Source organism: Crotalus tigris, unplaced genomic scaffold (assembly GCF_016545835.1).
Source record: "Crotalus tigris isolate CLP2741 ecotype Arizona unplaced genomic scaffold, ASM1654583v1 scf7180000024338.4412243, whole genome shotgun sequence".
NCBI classification, from domain to species: Eukaryota; Metazoa; Chordata; class Lepidosauria; order Squamata; family Viperidae; genus Crotalus; species Crotalus tigris.
In genome coordinates, this window is record NW_024100508.1 from 4,016,829 (window position 1) to 4,035,845 (window position 19,017).

Genomic DNA, 19,017 nt, shown 5'->3' on the forward strand with positions numbered 1-19,017 from the left:
TGTTGACTGGCACTGAGGAGATCACAATGAATCTAGTCTCCAAATTAAACACTCCAAACTTGCACCAGATTTCAACTTGTTCTTGGATGCCTTTTTTTCCCTTCTGCTCAGCTGATCAGATTCCCATACAGGTGTGCTGTATCACAGAATACCCGATTTTTCTCCAGCCTTTCTCGATTCTGATCACCCTAGCTCAAGAGTCTTCACAAACTTGGCCCTTTTATGACTTGTGGACTTCAACTCCCAGAATTCCTCAGCCAGGCACGCTGGCTGAGGAAAGCTGGGAGTTAAAGTCCACAAGTCATAAAAGGGCCAAGTTTGAAGACCCCTGCCCTAGCTAATACGATTGGGCGTAGACTTTGGGAATTCTAGGCTCCCCACGTTTGGCAGGAGAGAGCCTCTTTAATAAGCGAAAAATTCTAACGACGCACAATGGAAAAAGGACAGGGAAAAAAAAACTCCACAAGGCTCAGCATTGCCGATTCTCCTTGAGCCGCGGCAGGTACCCATAGCCGCACTGCGCACGCGCTTAGGGGCGGCCAAAACAGCCGTTAGGATGCTCCGGGTACCACCGTCTGACTGAGCGGCGGAGTAACGCACGCGCATTACGGCTCCTTGAGAGCCCCGCAGGAGCGGTCTTGGAGACAAGAGGGGGCGTGTCTTCCGAGGGGGATGGGCTTCAGTTGCTGGGGGGGGGGCTTAGGCGTTGCCTAGCAGCTATATAAGCCACCTCTTGGCCGTTACTCTCCGTGTTCGACGCCCGTCCAGGATCTTGTTTCGGTTGAGGAGGCGGACAGGTGAGCGGGAGGGAAGGTGAGGCGACGAGCCAGGGTGACCGGCAGCCCTGAAGAGGCAGCGGGTGGGGTGGGGGGTTCTTAAGCGGCTCCCTTCCCCCCCTCCATGCCCTTGTTGCTCTAGGGGGTGTTGGGGGAGGACACGTCCCATCACCCTGAGCATAGGGACCTTGGTTCAAGCTATGATGGGGATAATGGGAATAGCCCAAGGGGTCTTTTATTATATATAAATCAGCCTGAATTGTGCAGATGAAGATTGGAGTGGGGGGGGGGGCTGGAGTGATTTGAACAAAGATGCTGGAGGAAAGAAGGGCAATGAAAAGGCTAGCAATGGCCCCTAAAAAGGGGAGCTGAAGTAAATTGAAGGGGGTCCCCAATATGCTGGTTGGGAGGAGGTGGGAGGGAGGTTCCGTTAAAAAGCCAGTGAACTTTGGAAAGGTATCAAAGGTTTAGCTGGAAGGGCAGACTGGTGTTTGTGGGCTGAAGGAGGGATGGGGGCAGAGTTGTCTTTACTGGTGGAGAAAGGTGATGGGAGTTGGGTTTGTAGGATATTTCAAGGGATTAGAGCAGGGATGTAGCTCCTTGGCAGGCAATCAATATCTCATTCTTGCAATGACTGGGGAAGAAGGGGGGAGGAAAGGAGAGTTGGTTTTTTTGCTTGAGCCTCGCAGTGCAGGTTTTTGGGTGGTTTGACAGCCCCTTGGTAATGTCTGGAGAGGATGTCTAGATTTGGCATGGGAGAGTGTCTTAGATGGGATTGCTAGCCGCTTCAGGAGGCTGGGGAGGGACCGCAGGGCTGGTTGCTGCAGAAGGGCAGTTGCTTGGAAAGCAGACCGGAAAAGGGAGGCCCTTGTCCTTGAGAGAGAGGATGCCTGCAATAGTCTTGAGGATTATGAGCAGCTGGCAAAGCTTTCAGCCTTTGTGAGTTGCAGCAGGAAGGATTATCTGCTGTTCTTGCTAGAGAAGAGATCCCAGCATAGGAAAATGGGAATGCAGAGTCATCCGCTTGTGCTCCTGGTCTGTGCAATGGCTCCCTCTAAAAATGCAGCTGCATCATAAACGTCAGGAGAATTGATAATCCTGATTAGATTTAGAAGGCTGTTAGATGGAGAGTTTCAGCCCTTGACCTTCACTTAGGAAAGGGAGCCCTTTTTCTGTTGGTTTCAGAAATCAAATGCAAAATTAATGCCTGTCCATATGCTGTATGATTTTTTTTTCTTTTAGCTTCTCTAAGCCTAGCTTATTGGACTCCCTCGCCCCATTGCCTGCTCCTGTTTGAGAGAAAGGGGTTGCTGAAGAATTCATTTATTTACCCTCTTCTCCAAATAAATCATACATATAAAAATTAGCTCTAAAGATACCCTAATGTATCCAAACTTAAGTAGAAAAAGGTACTTAGTGACTTTATATGCGTGACATCTTCAGGGGTCTGGACCAGTTCATTTAACATCAGATATTTTTGAAATGGAGGAAATAAAAAAGACCCCTCTAGTTTGCTTGCTTCTAGAATCAGCTCTAATTGCACAAATCTGCCTTATTGATGTGACTTATTGGCGATAAGACTCACCAGGGTTAGGATAATCTGCCTCCATTTCCTGGCAGGATTCTAGGTAGCAGTGCTGCATGTTTATTGTAAGAACAAGAAGGTTCCATGGTGTTGTGAATAAAACCACAATCACCCATTGCAAATCAGACTTTATATAGAACAAGTGCTGCATATTTTTGTGCTCAAATATTTTGCCTATTTTTTTTTAAAAAAAACCCTTAAATCTTGGAGTGATATTCTAAATTTAACCATACAGAACATTGTACTAAAATGTTTTTTAATTGTCACTAGTTGATTAAGCCAGAATTGCCTGATTTCCGCACAGTGCTAAGTCATGGTGGGCAACCCACATTAAGCTTGAGGGTATAGGAAAGCGCAGCTGGTGTCTGGCTAGCTTGTCTGCATTGGAGTTTGCAGCACCAACTAGATGGATTGGGGGGGAGGAGATGATCCTTGGATGAAATGCCTAACATTTCTCTGATAGGGATAAGTCTTCATTGCTGTGGTGAATGGATTATCTTGTCTAGAACCCCAGAAGGAAGCATGCAATCTGGGCTTCTTGTCTCTCCTATGGAAATCAGAAGCCAGCAATGGAGGGCAGGAGGCAGATACCAGAAGGAGATAGGAGATCCAATCTTTTAATTGAAAATTTAGATTCCATTTGCTGTCAGCAGGATCAATGCTCAGATGCTAAGAAATGTTTACTTAAATTTCTGTGGCTACAGTTGTGTGTCTGACATTAAAAACATTCTACATAGCCGACATTGTATAGGATTGGGATCCAGGCACTTAGGGGAGATCATTCTGTGTCAGTGACTTCTTCAAGGTCATAGCAGTTGCAGCCAAGTTTTATTTTTTTTTTAAATCCAGACTGTTTGTACATGCAGAGGCTGTCCTTGGCTGGTATCTCATATGTTTTTGGGTAAGCCTGGCACTCTGTTCCTGGCCACAGAATAACACTGCAGCACCTGAAAGCCTGTAATGAGATGAGAATGCATTTTTTTTATGATAGGTGAATGTTTCCATTGCGTATATGAAAGGTTGGTGCATTAAAAACAGTATAGTCAATTTTAAGTTGATATGGAATAATTTCCTGGGCTAATCTTCTGTGACTGTCATAAAATCCCAAACCATTGCCAAATATGCTTATACTAATAGATGCTAAATATGCCAGTTTATATACACTTGTTAAAAGATAGCTCATATTCTTACATTTTTTATTTCTATAGCAACAGTTTTCATAGCTGAACTGTGAGCTGTTGCTACTGCTATACTTCAGGAAAAAGGGTTTTGGTTTTTTTTGCTTTGCATTTAAGGTATGTACTATTATTTCCTTTTTGACAGAACAGTGTTACACAGAAATCTTTTTTATTATTATTATAATTTTTACAATTTTACAATAAAAACCCCTTTCCCAATCCCTCCCAACCCTCCCCAAAACCCTCCCCCGTTCTTCCCAGAGCTAGATACAGAGTTAACTAAAACTTAATAGGAAAAGCTTATAAAGTGTTACACAGAAATCTTAATAAATGCATAAAGAATTAAACAAAAAGATTGTCACGAATCTGTGAAGTGTTTTAGTAAAATGGCTTACATGTTTATTTGGGGGACTGCAGAGTTGAGTTGATAGGGATTAAATTAAAATGGCTTCTGTTCTATCTCGTAGTAGCTGCCAAGACGTTGTGCCTGATGTGCTGTCAAGAAATGATTTCAAATAAACACAAAATCCAAGGGGATGTCCTTATTGGGACAAAATGTGTATCTCATTGGATTACCTGTCTTGATTTAATACAAGGGCCTCCAAACTCTTCAGCTCATCAATCCGTTTATGAAGTTTCAGATTGTTCATCAAACATGAAATATATGAAAATAATAGTACTTTAATAACACAATGAAGAATAATAGATAATAGTGACTTTATAAAAATAGGTAATATTTAAAACATAAGGTCTAACATACCTCTCTTACTGAAACTGTTGATATCATTAATGGGAAGGCTGCATCTGATGAGCATCGAAACAGGGCACTGATATTTGGTTGGAGAATAGTGAATTTTAATCTCAATCTTCCAGGAACAGTTTTTTCCTATTGACACCCCCTCCCAGACATTTATTGATCTTATTTTGACCCCCAGCTGTTTATTGACCTCTTGGATAGTCCCATTGACCCTTGGGGGTTGATCTTGACCATTTTGGGGAACCCTGATTCAATAGATCAGTGCTGGAAGTGACCCAGTGCACCTTGGTTGAAGTTACTTGAGATCCTTACTACTATATATGTAGTATTCCAGGGTCCAAAATTATACTTTTTAATCTCTGGCGAGATGCTATAGAAAACATCTGCTTAGAGTAGACTTGAGGCTATTATCCAATTGAAGATGATTCTGAAATGTCCAGGATGTTAACTGGTCTCAGTGAAATTAATTTGCCTTGGTGCTGATGCTTATCTCATACTTTCAGCTCAAGAAGACCCCAACAGTGTTTGAAGATACACATTTGGGGATAGTTAGTTGAAGCTAAGTGTTTTGCCCTATCCCAAGACTTTTGTCGGTCTATGAGTTGAAGCATAAAAGGAAAACGAAGAAAAGGATTTGTGAATGGAGACAAAGTGAAGTGTTTTCTGATAAAGGTTAAAGAATGCTCAGCTGAAAATATTAACTTTCTTGAAATCCTGTTTCAGTGTCTCTAGGTAGAGAAGCAGTAGATAGGTCAGCCAGTATATGAAATCAACGCAATAGTTCACCGAAAATGGATCAGTGTAGCACATCAGTTAGTGTCAAAGTCTTCAGGTAAGAAAATATCTTGAAAGGCTTTAAAGGTTTACTGCTGTCTCCTCCACAAAATTTATGGAATCAATATAACCAATGGTAAGATCTTTTGATTTATGCCCTGAAACAGGGATGAGGAACTTGTGATCTTCCAGACATTGTTGAACTACATTTCTCAGCAGCTTCAGCTGACCTGATAAGTGGTGAAGATGATGGGAATTGTAGCCCAGCAGTGCTGGAGAAAGGGGGGGGGGCATATGTTATCCAATGCTTCATTAAAGGATAATGGTATGCCTATCAATATAGAGTATCGTACTTGGAAAGAAATCACTTTCATGTATATTCACTAAGATCAGCGGAGGGATAGGTGTTGAAGCAAAAATAACAGCACTTCCAAAATATCCATTTAGAAGCCTGCCCAGCCAGATCGAAATTATTTAGCATCTACCTATTGTATAAAGTGTAGTCTTGCTGAATGAGTATATTTCAGCTATACATGGAAGAAAATATCCAATAACTTTCGGATTGTCCTCTCAAATAATTATTTTGAATATTCTTTACATAAAGAAGGAATATCAGTATATCTGGGCATTCATTTTTGCTTGTTTGCTTCAATTTCACAAATATTACATCCATTAGCCTTGAAAGAATTTGAAGAAACAGTTGAGGATCTTATGGTGATTGGAGTAGATATGTCCATAAGATTTGCCAGTCCTTCTCTCTTGGAGTCTAAAGTAGTACCTCTGCCAAATTTTAGTTCTCCAGTTCCCTGAAGGAGAACTGTAATAGTTTCTAGTATGAATTTAATAATAGGTAAAATGTACTTACTGCACTAGATCAGAAACCATGACTTATAAGCCATAATGGCTGGGTTTATATTTCACATTAAGCCAAAAGCAAACAAATAAATAGAATGGTTTAGACTAGTGATGAGAGAAACAAATCTACATGTGAACTGGCCATAACCACGCTGGTTCCAGGGGAAAAATAATTTCAGATCCACCGTTGAATCATTTCGATTGATCCCAGTGAAGATAAGCATGCTGACTTTGAATTTTCAGAAAGCTTTTATCAAGCGAAGCTACAAAAAATAAAGACAGTGGAGAAGAAGGAAGGGAATCCTAAAATTCAGTTACATATTTCAGTTTTGAATTTGCAGACGGAAATGTAAACAAGGCATCTGATAACCGTAGTGCTCACTACATTGTGTTCAGAAGGATGACATGGCTAGAACAAGTTTATTGATTTCAGGAAAGTCCTTGAGAAAAATATAAGTGAATTCTTGCTCCAGTCCAGGTGGGCTGTAAAGATATTTACTGGGGAGGGGGGACCTTTCAGTGAAGTTAATAGGGACTTACATCTTGATTTAAGTGGATCTAGGTATACACGCACAAACATAAGACAGAGTATTTGGCTGAGGCTATACCGTATAAGGCTCTGCTTGAAGACTGCTACAAATGTCAACCAAGATAAATCTGCAATTCCTTTTGCTTTTTTCATGGTGCTTATATTCCTGCAGGCTTGAGATCAGTGACGGATCTCCTCCAAAGATCTCTCCTGAGCCGGCGCCAGGCACCCCTGAGGCAGAACCAGAGCCTCAGCCACCCACCCCAGAGCCTGAACCAGAACCAGAAGCTCCGCCTCCACCGCCTCCACCGCCTCCACCACCCCCTAAAAAACGTATGGCTGAGTTTGCTGTTGGAATCAATGGGTGAGTTTTTTTTTCTTCAGGGCCCAGCTGAGATTTTAATACCTGCAAGGCGATGACGCCCATATAAGGAAGCATTTTTTAAAGGAGCCTCCCTCTACTCGGGTGTCTCCCAACCCGGGCAACTTTAAGATGAGGTTGGGAGATGCTGGGAGTTGAAGCCCACCCCTTAGGAAACGTTACTCCAGTTTCTTTAAAATGTCCTCCCAATGATACAAATAGGTATTTTCTTTTTTCTTGGTCTTTTGCAACATGAGTGTGATTGAATGAAGCTTCCTGGTTTGGTTCCAAAGCGATTCTGCAGCCAGAGGTTTTTGGGTTGCACTGTGTGATTGTTTATGTTAAGTTGGAAAGTTGCCATGAGCCTAGGTGGAAGTATAATACGATTATACTGAGAGGGCAAACCCCTGAGTTTCTGGGAATCTTCCTGCTGGCTTGCCTCTCTGAAGGTCATAGCAATTTGCAGAGGTTCCTGAGGCCATTTCTAAAAAATAGATACAGGCAGAGGTCATGCCTGTGGCACCCAACCTTACCTCCCTCGTGCTGGCTTGAGAATTCTGGGAATTGAAGTCTGTATGTCTTAAAATGGCCAAGCTTGAGAAACCTTGCAGCTAAAGCAGGGGTCTTCAAACCTGGCCCTTTTACGACTTGTGGACTTCAACTCACAGAATTCCTTAGCCAGGCACATAAGGAATTCTGGGAGTTGAAGTCCACAAGTCATAAAAGGGCCAAGTTTGAAGACCCCTGAACTAAAGGAAATCTCTTTAAGTAATCCCTTCTGCTCACCTTAATTTGTACCAAAGAGGTCTGGGGAATGTGCTCTAATGGATGGGCTGCTTTGCTCCTGCAGATTTGGACGTATTGGCCGCTTGGTCCTTCGGGCCTGTGTGGAGAAGGGGATCAAGGTTGTGGCTGTCAACGACCCATTCATTGATCTGAATTACATGGTAATGGCTTTTCTTATGAGACTACACCAAACCTCTTGTGGAAATTAGTTTAGTTTCCTTGTGGGGGCAGAAAAGGAAGGCCTGATATGAAAAGTGTCAGAGTTCACGGAAAACCTGATTAGAAGGTCCTTTCTGCACTGCAGCCCATCTCTTTCTGTGAAATATGCTGGAATGGAGAGGGAGCTGGGACTCCAGCAACAGAGCCTCAGCAGAGATTAGGACTCTTCTGATTCGATGCTTAGTTATTCTTGGGAAACAGGAATGATCTCTGTTTACAGGTTGTACCCGACTTATGACTATAATTGAGCCTGAAATTACTGTCATAAGTCATGCTGGTTGTTAAGTGAGTTCATCACATGACTGACCCAATATTACAACTTTTTGGGGTTTTTTTTTGCGGTGCTTGTTAAGTGAATGCAGCGGTCATAAAACAAACTCCTTCTTTGCAGTGGGCATTTTGTTACTGGAAGATAAAAGCAAATGCCATTTTTGGCAAAAATATATATATATATATTGTAAATTGCAGTCATGGGACCTCGGAGGCTGCAAATGGATGTAAATGCAGACCGTTTGCCAAGTGCCCAAAATGCATGTGACCCCGGGTGGGGGTGGGGCAGATATTGGAACTTCAAATCTGGGTTGTAAGTACCTTTTTTAGGGATCTGTTGTAACTTCAGTCATTAAATGACCGTTTGTTAAGCGAGGACCAGCTGTATAAGAAGATTGGGTGCCTAATTCTTTGAAAACCCAACATCACTGTGTAGCTATTGGATGCCTAGACCAGGGGTAGGCAACCTTGGCTCTTTTATGACTCGTGGACTTCAACTCCCAGAATTCCTGAGCCAGCATGGGTCAGCATGGAAACCTCTCCCTTCCCCCTCAGCATGGCTGGCTCAGGAATTCTGGGAGCTGAAGTCCACAAATCGTAAAAGAGCCAAGGTTGCCTACCCCTGGCCTAGACAAATAGAGATTGGCACCATCACCAGGCTGCCTCTTTTTAGACCTCAATCAAGCTAGAGAGGTGGCACAAATCCAGTTCTCCTGGCATGATATGGCTTTGGCTTCCTTCCTCCACAGGTCTACATGTTCAAGTATGACTCTACTCATGGGCGCTTCAAGGGAGAGGTCATGGCAGATGGTGGGAAGCTGGTAGTGAATGGTTCAAAAATCTCAGTATTCCAGAAGTAAGTGGGAATAAGAGGTAGCAAAATGCATTCATCCCATTTCATTGCTTTACCCATTTAAAATATGTTAGTATTTTAAGGTTCTCAGTAATGTGGCCTGCCCAGAGAACCTTGGTAGTTGGGCAGCTAGAAAGAAAGTTGTGATCATATAACAACTTTGTGTGTGTGTGCACCTTCAAGTTATTATTGACTCCTGGCGACAGTCTGGAGTATTTCTGCAGTTTCCTTGGCAACATTTTTCAAAAATAGTTTGCCATTCCCTACTTCCTGGGTCCAAGAAAAAGAGACTAGCCTAAGGTCACCCGACTGGTTTTGTGCCTAATGTGGGATTCGAACTCACAGTCTCCTGGTTTCTAACCTGCAGCCTTAATTACTGCGACACTCTGGTTCTTTCTTATTTACCCTTAGGAGATGTCTGTTTAAAGAGGTTGAGATTTTTCATTGGGACTGTGTAAATACTCAGCTGACCACAAGATTGTATAACATCTATTTGATAGGATTTGCATTAGTGTGGCATCTCTGTGTGTAAATATAATAAAACGACAAACAGAATTTTACAGTATCTACCAAATTTATAGTTGCTCCCCTCTCAAATGTGACTCTGGAGATGGAGTTCTGGCAATGTTCTTGGTTTTCTGATGCCTTCCTGGGGCATCATAATTGTGGATTTAAACAGGGTGTAAGGACCCACCCCACTTTGCATCTTAAGAAGACAGAACTCTTGGAATAATTCTTCCAACAGGAATCCTTTATTAAGAGAAAATGGTTGCAGGCATGCTAGACAGGACTTGGGGTTCAAGCTCTTCCATTCAAGGTTTTAAGGGGTTCCCCAGTAGTCCCACACAATCAACCCCCCTTCCAGTGATAGTTTCAAGTATCACAATTCCACCCCCCTTTCTTCTTTCTTCCGTCTGGATGGAGACTTCAGATAACTACATGAAAGGCAAATATCCTCCTTTGGTATGTTAACGCTTCGAGGTTACAATAAACACACATTCAGCATTCAGCTCTTTGAAGTGTACTGAAGGAAGTGAGGGCCATAAAGCCCCTTTGTTCTCCCCCTTCTGTCCCTCTTATGGCAGAATCCAAAGATGGCAGAATTGGGAGTTTCTATATTTGATAATTAAAGATGAAATATAATTGGATTCTGACACAGGGTGACCAGTGACATTAGATTAAAACCAATGTTTTGGCGTCAGTTCTCTTCCATTTATGCCATTTCCTCCTTGTCATAATACAGATTATGAGCTAAATAATGAAGCTGATCCGCTTGTCTGGATTCAGCATGTGTGAACTTAACCAATTACCATTTATGGAACAGCTAATTGCTGTTCACAGTATGAATCTCGTTGAGGGTAAACTTTTGGTGGGCATTGCACACATTAAGCAAGAAAGGGGATGTGAATGTCAGGGATCCTTGTGTTCCTAAAGGTCAGAGAGGGGGTGTGTGGATTCCACAACACGATCATCCGATTACTTTGCTGAAGCCTAGAGGCCATGAAAATAATTTCCTGCTTGAATAGAAGTCCATGTGAGCAGGTCCAAATAAAGATTGTCCTCTTGTATTTCATAGCATGAAACCAAATGAGATTCCTTGGGCAGATGCAGGGGCGTTGTATGTAGTAGAATCCACTGGAGTCTTCCTCAGTGTTGACAAAGCTTCGGTAAGTATCTTGAGGTAGGTCCCTTCTCTGAGATAAGAACCAGAATTATTCCCTTTTGTGACATTTGCTGGGTCTGAGGAGATTTCACTTAGATGCTTGGCTTTTATAATGGGCCAGCATAGATTTCTGCTTTATTGGAATAAAGCATACAGTCCTCTCGTTACTCCTTACTGCAGGCAGACAAACTGATGTTCTATAACTGAAATCTGCCATTTTTTTTTTTACAGGCTCATTTCCATGGTGGAGCCAGGCGAGTAGTGGTGACTGCCCCATCGCCAGATGCACCCATGTTTGTTATGGGAGTCAACCATGAGAAGTATGATCCATCTAGCATGAATGTTGTGAGGTAAGATAGAACTTGGCCAACTGGAGAAAAACTTATGGCCAATTATATAACAGTGCAATCCCCTCCATCCCTATAGGCAATTTAAATAATCCAGTACAAAGAAGAAAACTAAGGCACAACATAGCAATTTCATAAAAACAGACCCACACCTATTGGGCTAATATCTTGGCCTTGAAGTCTTGTGGGGGGGGGGGGGGAAACAGGTTCTGGTAACCTTCCGGAAGACCAAGAGGATTGGGGCCCTTTGAATCTTAGGAGGGAGATTGTTCCAAAGGGCAAGCACTATGATAGGGAAGGCAAGTCTTAGCGGCTTTATTCACACCATTTAAGAAACTTAGTTGAGTAAGATTGCCTTGCAATTTCATTCTGTTGGGTCAGTTTATGGACCAACGCATTGAGCAAGCTCTAATTGATAGGAAAGATTGGGGTGCTTTTATCACCTCATATTTGAAGCTCATGGCACCTTTTAGACCTTTCCCTAAAGCCCTGTAAATGATGCTGTCTTGGCATGAATCATTAGAAAGATGATAGTCTTGGGTTGAACTTTGTTGGATTTGGAGATGGAACTAAAAACCTAAGAGGACCTAAAAGTATAGATCTGTGCTGAGATGTAACTTAATATGTGGGTTGGTGGGTGCTGGACAACAACAAAAAATCAGAGTCATGTGTAACTCTTGCTTTCCAGCAACGCTTCCTGCACCACCAACTGTCTGGCACCTTTGGCCAAGGTCATCCATGAGAACTTTGGCATTGTGGAGGGCCTGATGGTGAGAATCATGTTCTTCTTTCCAATATGCTTATTCATTTCTTGATTTGTGACATTTATATACTGCCAGATTCATACAGGTGAGCCAATTTGATGTAATGGTTAGGGCACCAGGTTAGAAGCTTGGGGACTATGTGACCTTAGACACAAGTTGAGTGATCTTGGGCCAGTCATTCTCTTTCATTCCCCTAAGAAGAAGGCAAGGGTACACCACTTCCAAAATCTTGCCAAGAAAACTTCAGGGATTTGTCCAGCTGTTGTCAGGAGTCAATATTGACTTGAAAGGAGGAAGGAAGGAAGAAAGAAAGGAAGGAAGGAAGGAAGAAGGAAAGAAAAAAAAAAGAGAGAGAGAGAAAGAAAGAAAGAAAGAAAGAAAGAAAGAGGCGAAAAGACAGCTAAGATATATATAGTCTACAGTAGGGGTGCCAAACTGATGGCCCGCAGACTGGATGCATCATAGCAAAAGTGCACCCACCCCATTGCCGGCAATGGCAAAAAAGTCACGATACATCGCGACACGTCACGTGACGTTGCGAGTTTGACACCCCTGGTCTACAGAGCTGTAAAAGCAATTCGACTTCAAAAAGAAAAAAAATGGTTTAAAATGACTTTCTTCATTCCATGGAGAACACACTTTCTCCTCCTGATAAAATCCAGAAAGTGGCATTCCTGTGTCACTTATAACTATAAACCGTTGGGAATAATGGATAATGGAGTTCCTCAGGAAGAGGGCTGGATGGGTTTTGATTTATCCCACACATTAGCTAAGAATAAATTACAGCCCTTCCAGTTTGCCAAGTTATGGTTGGCTAACAGTCATATTTTACTCTCTTTGCTTAGAGCAAAATCATTCATAAATCACTTCTAGTTTTAATTGATTTGGGGGAGATTTACTAGGAGAGGTTAACCCCCTTCCATAGGTTTTGGCATACAGCTCTGTCTTCAGCATTTGTGCACCAGTCAAGATAAATACAACGATTGCAAATGATGGCAAAGGCACCAAAGAATCTTATGCATCAGTTCTGTTTTTATGTAGAAAAATGGTCCCTTTAGGAAACCTAAGTGGCTTGTTAGATGAAATCTACTATTTAATATGCCTTGTACGTCTGTTCCTATACCAACTGACATTTCTGATCTGCAGACAACTGTTCATGCCTACACTGCCACTCAGAAAACAGTGGATGGACCTTCTGCCAAGGCATGGCGTGATGGGAGAGGTGCTCACCAGAACATTATTCCAGCTTCTACCGGTGCTGCCAAAGCAGTGGGCAAGGTCATTCCAGAACTTAATGGGTATGCAGAACAAATTCCTCTTCTGAAAAGGGAGGGGCTTGGCCTGTGTATTTGGGCCAATCCTAAAGATGTGACCATGAGCCAAGCAAGGCCGTATTTCTAATTATTGATTTGTGATCATGAGAATGAGTGAAAACTAATAAATACCCAGATGTTATTTATCCAATCATCCTTGATCATTAGCCATGCTTACTTTGAAGAATGAAAGAGCTAGTCTAAAACCTATCATCCTTACTTATATTCAGTCTGACCCCACTTGACAGCATCTAGATCAGTGGTTCTCAACCTTTTTAATGCCGCGACCCCCAACCGGTCGTAAGTCGAGGACTACTCAACCGGTCGTAAGTCGAGGACTACTCAACTGGTGCAGCACCGTTTGCAGAATGGGACTTTTGGCGGGCTCAGCAGGGCAGAGACAGCCTGGACAATTCCTATTGGCTTTTGAAAGCCAATAGAATTAGACTCTATTCAAGAGAGTCTATTCTATTGGCTTTCAAAAGCCAATAGAATAAAAGGGAGTAGCACAGCTAAGGAAAAGGGGGAAAAAAATGGTGGACTGCGTTGTTTGGCGACCCCCGTGAAATGGTCGTTCGACCCCAAATGGGGTCCCGACCCACAGGTTGAGAACCACTGATCTAGATAACAATCTACCCCACTGTGGTAGGTTAGTAGCGTCATTAAGGAAATAATAAAGCCATTAATAAAAATCAGAGAAAACAAAATACCACAGATTCTGCCAAATGGTATTTATTGCAGTTGGCAATACTTAGCTGGAGTCTTATAGGTGCCCAACTGTCAATTCTTACCCTCATTCCTTGGAGGACAGAGTTGTTGTTGATAAAACATTTCAAATCTAGATTGCTATGGGAACTGTTTGGTTTTCCTTTTAATGTCCAAATCTCTCTCCCCACCAGGAAGCTGACTGGCATGGCATTTCGTGTGCCAGTGTGTGATGTGTCTGTTGTTGACCTGACCTGCCGCCTCTCTAGGCCAGCTACCTATGCTCAGATTAAAGAAGCTATCAAGAAGGCAGCTAAAGGGCCAATGAAAGGGATCCTGGGATATACAGAAGATGAGGTAAACATGCTGTTTATGTTTCCATTGGCAAGCTGCAGGATTATTTTAAGATCAGCTAGCTTAAGCTTCAGCAGATTTAATGCGAGGCAACATCAGAGTGGGCCGGCATAATGTGCTCTGCCTAACGGCTGATTGTTTTTTGCTTTTGTAATAATGTTGACAAGGGGAAGCTTGTAATATGGGACAGACTAGGGCAGGGGTAGGCAACCTTGGCTCTTTTATGACTCGTGGACTTCAACTCTCAGAATTCCTGAGCCAGCATGGCTAAGCATGGAAACCTCTCCCTTTCCCCTCAGCATGGCTGACTCAGGAATTCTGGGAGTTGAAGTCCACGAGTCATAAAAGAGCCAAGGTTGCCTACTCCTGGGCTAGAGAAAGCAACTGGTGGATTTCTTGCTGGTGGGAAATATATCACCAGTTGTTAACGTGAGTTGGGGTGAAGGAAGGAAAGAGCTGAGTTTTGATAAACAAGCCAGTGGGTTTAGTCTTGTATGAAAAGCTGATCTGCAGAGTGGATAGAAGTTTCTGCCTTCCCTGTTTTATCAGGAAGCCTCTGTTCACCCAGTGGATCAGCTCTTGCTCCCCTATGGATTATCTTCTCTCATTTTATTAGCTCTTTTAGTCACCTGACTTATTCTTGTTCTTTTCACTCATTTTTCTCCCTGTCACTCTCTCTTACTCTCTCGTTTGCTGTCTCCCTCCTGTACTGTCTCTACAGAGGTGTTGTATGTGCATGTTTTGTGCCGACAGGCGTTAGTGGATGGATTTTCATTCTTCAGTCTGCGCTGTTGCTGGCAGTCAGGACATTTATCTATTCATATAGGCAAGGGGCTGGCATTAGATGCCCTCTGCTTTGTCCTGCTGCTCAAACCTTAATGCCATTGGCCAGCATTCAAAGGGAAGAGACTGTGTCTGCTGTTGCTGAAAATAGCCAGGGAGACCAGGTCCCAGTGTCTTCTGTGTAACCACTATAGTCCCAGTAGAGGAGAACATCTGTAACTCAAGGAACTACCAAGAAAGAAAGCACCAAAACTGGCAGGGCAAGCTACTATATATAAACAGGCAATAAGCCCCATACTCTGACACTGATGATGTTACCTAGCTGGATTATGAAATATCTGCAACCAAACCAAGCTCAAAGAGCACCAAGAACTGCACACCACTAAGCTGCAAAAGATTGTGCATATAGAAAGCTGTGTGGGGAAAACAGAAAGATGTTTTAACCTTGAATCAGATAAATATAATTAAGCAGCCTCAGCTGCAGGCTGGGGATGAAATGACGTTAGGAGGACATGTCAATAATGGTAAATGAGATATCTTTAAGGTACAGGGGAATGCGTGGCTAAATCAGGGGTCTTCAAACTTGGCAACTTTAAGACTTGTGTAGTTCAACTCCCAGAATTCCTCAGCCAGCCAAGAGTTGAAGTACACAAGTCTTAAAGTTGCCAAGTTTGAAGACCCCTGGGCTAAATCTAAGAGCCAACTGCAGGTTGTAACAATTGAAAGCAAATGCAATGTCAGGCAGGGTTTTTGATAAAGGATATATATGTCTGTGGACTCTGTCCAAAATGTTGAACCCCTCAGCTTAATCACTTGGTATTTATAGAGGTGTGCAAAACATTTGAATTTGAATCACTTCCCTTTCCAGTGGAGTGTTCTTGATCCCCTTGGAAGTGTTTGATACTCAAATTCAAGCTTGAGCCCAGGATGTTGGTTACTACTACTACTACTACTACTACTACTACTACTACTACTACTACTAATAATAATAATAATAAAGTTGGAAGGGACCATGAAAGGTCATCAAGTCCAACCCCCTGCTCAGGCAGGTAACCCTATACCATTTCGGGCAAATGGCTGTCCAGTCTCTTCTTAAAAACTTCCAGTGTTGGAGCATTCACAACTTCTGGAGGCAGGTTGTTCCTCTGATTAATTGTTCTAACTGTCAGGAAGTTTCTCCTTAGTTCTAGATTGCTTCTCTCCTTGATGAGTTTCCATCCATTGCTTCTTGTCCTGCCTTCAGGCGCTTTGGAAAGACAATGTCTCCTTCCATCTTTTTTGTATACTGTAACTTTCTCTTCTTTGTTTGCAGGTTGTTTCTACTGATTTCCTTGGTGACAATCGTTCCTCTATTTTTGATGCTGGAGCAGGCATCTCCCTCAATGATAACTTTGTGAAGCTCATCTCTTGGTAAGTTGAGTTTTGTTTCTTTTCCCAGTTGAGCTTTCCAAGATAGTTCATAATGAAAACGGTCAGGTCATCGTGATCTTTTTCCACAAGGAGAATTGCCCATCAAAATTGTCTTGAGTTGCTTTCAATCTGTCAAAACACCAGACCCATCCCTTGCAGAGTAATTTCATCAGCTAATGCTACAATTCAAATGATGGAGAAATATTGAACTGTAATATGGAAAATACACCTGGCATTTCCCCTCATTTAAAACTGGGATGTTTTCCCAATCCACAAAGTATACACTGCGTTCAGACATTGAGCTTCACTTAGGATTAACCAGAGTTTAGATACTAATCTGCTGATCGTCTACATCCCATTCATCTTGCTCAGAGATCTGTGCTTAGGACATTACTGCTTGGCACTTTGTTATTAATATAAGTTTTATTACTATTATTTTCAAGCAAGCAAAAAAGAACCCCCAAAACAAAATTCACCACCCTCTCAGTGGTGGGATTCAAATACATGAACAACTGGTTCTCTGTGTGGATGCCGTTTCCAGAAGTCCATTCTGGGCCCGGGCAACAAAAAATTAGCTACCGGTTTTGCTGAAGTGGTGCAAATCGGCTGAATCCCACCACTGCACCCACAGCTATAAAAAACAAAACAAAACAAAGTCTATAAAAGACCGGATCCATTCTGGATGGATCCTGGTAGGAGAATCTTTCCCCAACCTTTCTGTTTTCAATCATGCAGCTGAAAAAGAGAGTGCATGGTGCTGCAAGAGCACCTCATCTTTTTGGCTGCAGATACTGCATCTAGGTTTGCTCCCCAGGAGGGCTAATGTCTGCTTATTTCCAAGTTAGCCTAGATTTGACTACTAGACATTCTCTCTTTGTTTAGCAACCACAATCTGTTCTTTAAATTGGAAACAAAATGGTTGCTAAGTGAAGTTGTGACTGAGCATAGACTACAGAATTGGTCTTATTGGCTGTTGCCACCTCTAGGTTCTCTCACTGTCTGGTACCTGACTTGGTTTCCACCACCCCCACCCCCCCTCCCTTTTTTTTGCCCACTTGCAGGGCAGAGAGATTGCTTAAACAAGCTGTCTCTTCCTGAACTGCTTTTCCGTGCACCGCTTCCCTAAAAAATGCTAAGGGCAAGTTAACAAGCTCAGCTCTGCCATCTTAATTTCCTGATTAGACCTCTCCCTGCTGCCTGAAACTGACCAGACCTTAGTTTCACAGTGAAGATTTGTGTTGTCAGATGCAGGAGATTCAGTTAGAAATGCAGGCATTGGATGGAAAATGATTTTTTTAAAAGAATTACTGTCTTATTACAAATGGTTACTAAACAAGGTAGTCTCTAAACAAGGAATGTCTGTGCAACTAATGCTGACTTGCAACTTGTTATAATTATAGATTATAGTTAATGCATTTTTCCTTAACCAAATGTTCCAGAATCTGGATTTAGAGGAATTGGAAAATGGAAGTATGGAATAATTTCAGAAGGGCATTGTATATCGAGGGTGCTCCAGCTTTTTGACTTTTGTACACTGTCATTCTTGAATATAAAGATTTGCTTATGTTTTTTTTTCCTGGCAGGTATGACAATGAATATGGGTACAGCTGTCGTGTAGCTGATCTCCTGAAGCACATGTACAGCAAGGAGGAGATGTGAACCCTAAGTTTGAATCACATTCCAGGCTATTTAGTAGAGGGCCTCACCACTTTTAGTCCTTAGATTCTTTGCTTCCACCACAGAATCCCAAACACTGCACTTTGTGTAAAGCTTTGTGTGTACGTCTGTGTGTGTGTATCCGTGAGCGTGAATCCTTCTTTCCCCAGCAGCTTATTTTAGTGAAGATAAATTACACCAAGTTCCTCCCTGGAGAAGGAGTCTAGTCTCTGGGATTATACATTGGTTTGTGTGGCTGTAGCGTCTTCAAGATCTTGCAAGTGCTGAAATAAAAACCACTGGAGTTAAACTGACCTTGATGGGTATTCCTGTGATTTTAAATGTCTTAGGGATTTGGAATCCTTGCTCTTGACCAGGGGTAGGCAACCTTGGCTCTTTTATGACTTATGGACTTCAACTCCCAGAATTCCTGAGGAATTCCTCAGGAATTCTGGGAGTTGAAGTCCACGAGTCATAAAAGAGCCAAGGTTGCCTATCCCTGCTCTTGACCATGCCAAACGGATGTGCTTTGTGAGGTTTATGAGCATTGAAAGCTGCCCCTTCTCTGGAAACTTCTGTTTTGCTTTGATTTATACTCGTGGATGATTTTCTGATAAGAAAAAAAATTGTGTTGTGCTTTGTTTACACAACCACACCAAACTGTAGCAAGTGATAGCTTGAACTTACCAGAAATCAGCGTGGATTACAAAGGCTAAGCAAATGCCTCTCTCTTAACCACTCCCTTCAATGGTGTTAAAGGATTTCTCCTGATCATAATAGGTCATTTTTCTGAAGGGAATCATTTTGTACATGCAGAAGAAAGAACTGTTTGGAAGTTCAGCAGTGATCAGGGTTTTATTTATTTATTTTAAGAAAAACACTGTTTAACTCGAGGCATCTGGTATAATGGTAAATACAATGGAGCATGTCTGTTGTCTGTATAGTAGGAATAAAAAGGAACCCTAATTTAGCTCAGGTGTTATTGAGATATAGCTCCCAGCATTCAGCTTTCACAGCTCCATGTTCTGGAAGACACTTGATAGAAAACTTCTACCTCCACACTTTTTCAAAACTTCAGC

The 19,017-nt window shown here is 42.3% G+C and overlaps 1 protein-coding gene across 3 annotated transcripts; it reads left to right on the plus strand.

Moving 5' to 3' along the window:
- The first annotated feature begins 667 nt into the window (after nt 1–667).
- GAPDHS (glyceraldehyde-3-phosphate dehydrogenase, spermatogenic) lies at nt 668–18,253 on the plus strand. 3 transcript variants are annotated; one of them, XM_039325661.1, is made up of 11 exons: nt 668–797; nt 6,627–6,818; nt 7,666–7,762; nt 8,840–8,946; nt 10,520–10,610; nt 10,838–10,956; nt 11,642–11,723; nt 12,864–13,015; nt 13,930–14,092; nt 16,185–16,282; nt 17,866–18,253. In XM_039325661.1, exons 2-11 carry the CDS (start codon nt 6,790–6,792, stop codon nt 17,939–17,941), a joined length of 1,014 nt encoding a protein of 337 aa, XP_039181595.1. In that variant the 5' UTR covers nt 668–797; nt 6,627–6,789; the 3' UTR covers nt 17,942–18,253. The 3 variants fall into 3 exon arrangements, with proteins under 3 accessions (XP_039181595.1, XP_039181596.1, XP_039181594.1); XM_039325662.1 differs by having other exon boundaries at nt 694–813; XM_039325660.1 differs by lacking the exon at nt 668–797 and adding an exon at nt 5,011–5,128.
- The last annotated feature ends 764 nt before the right edge of the window (nt 18,254–19,017 follow it).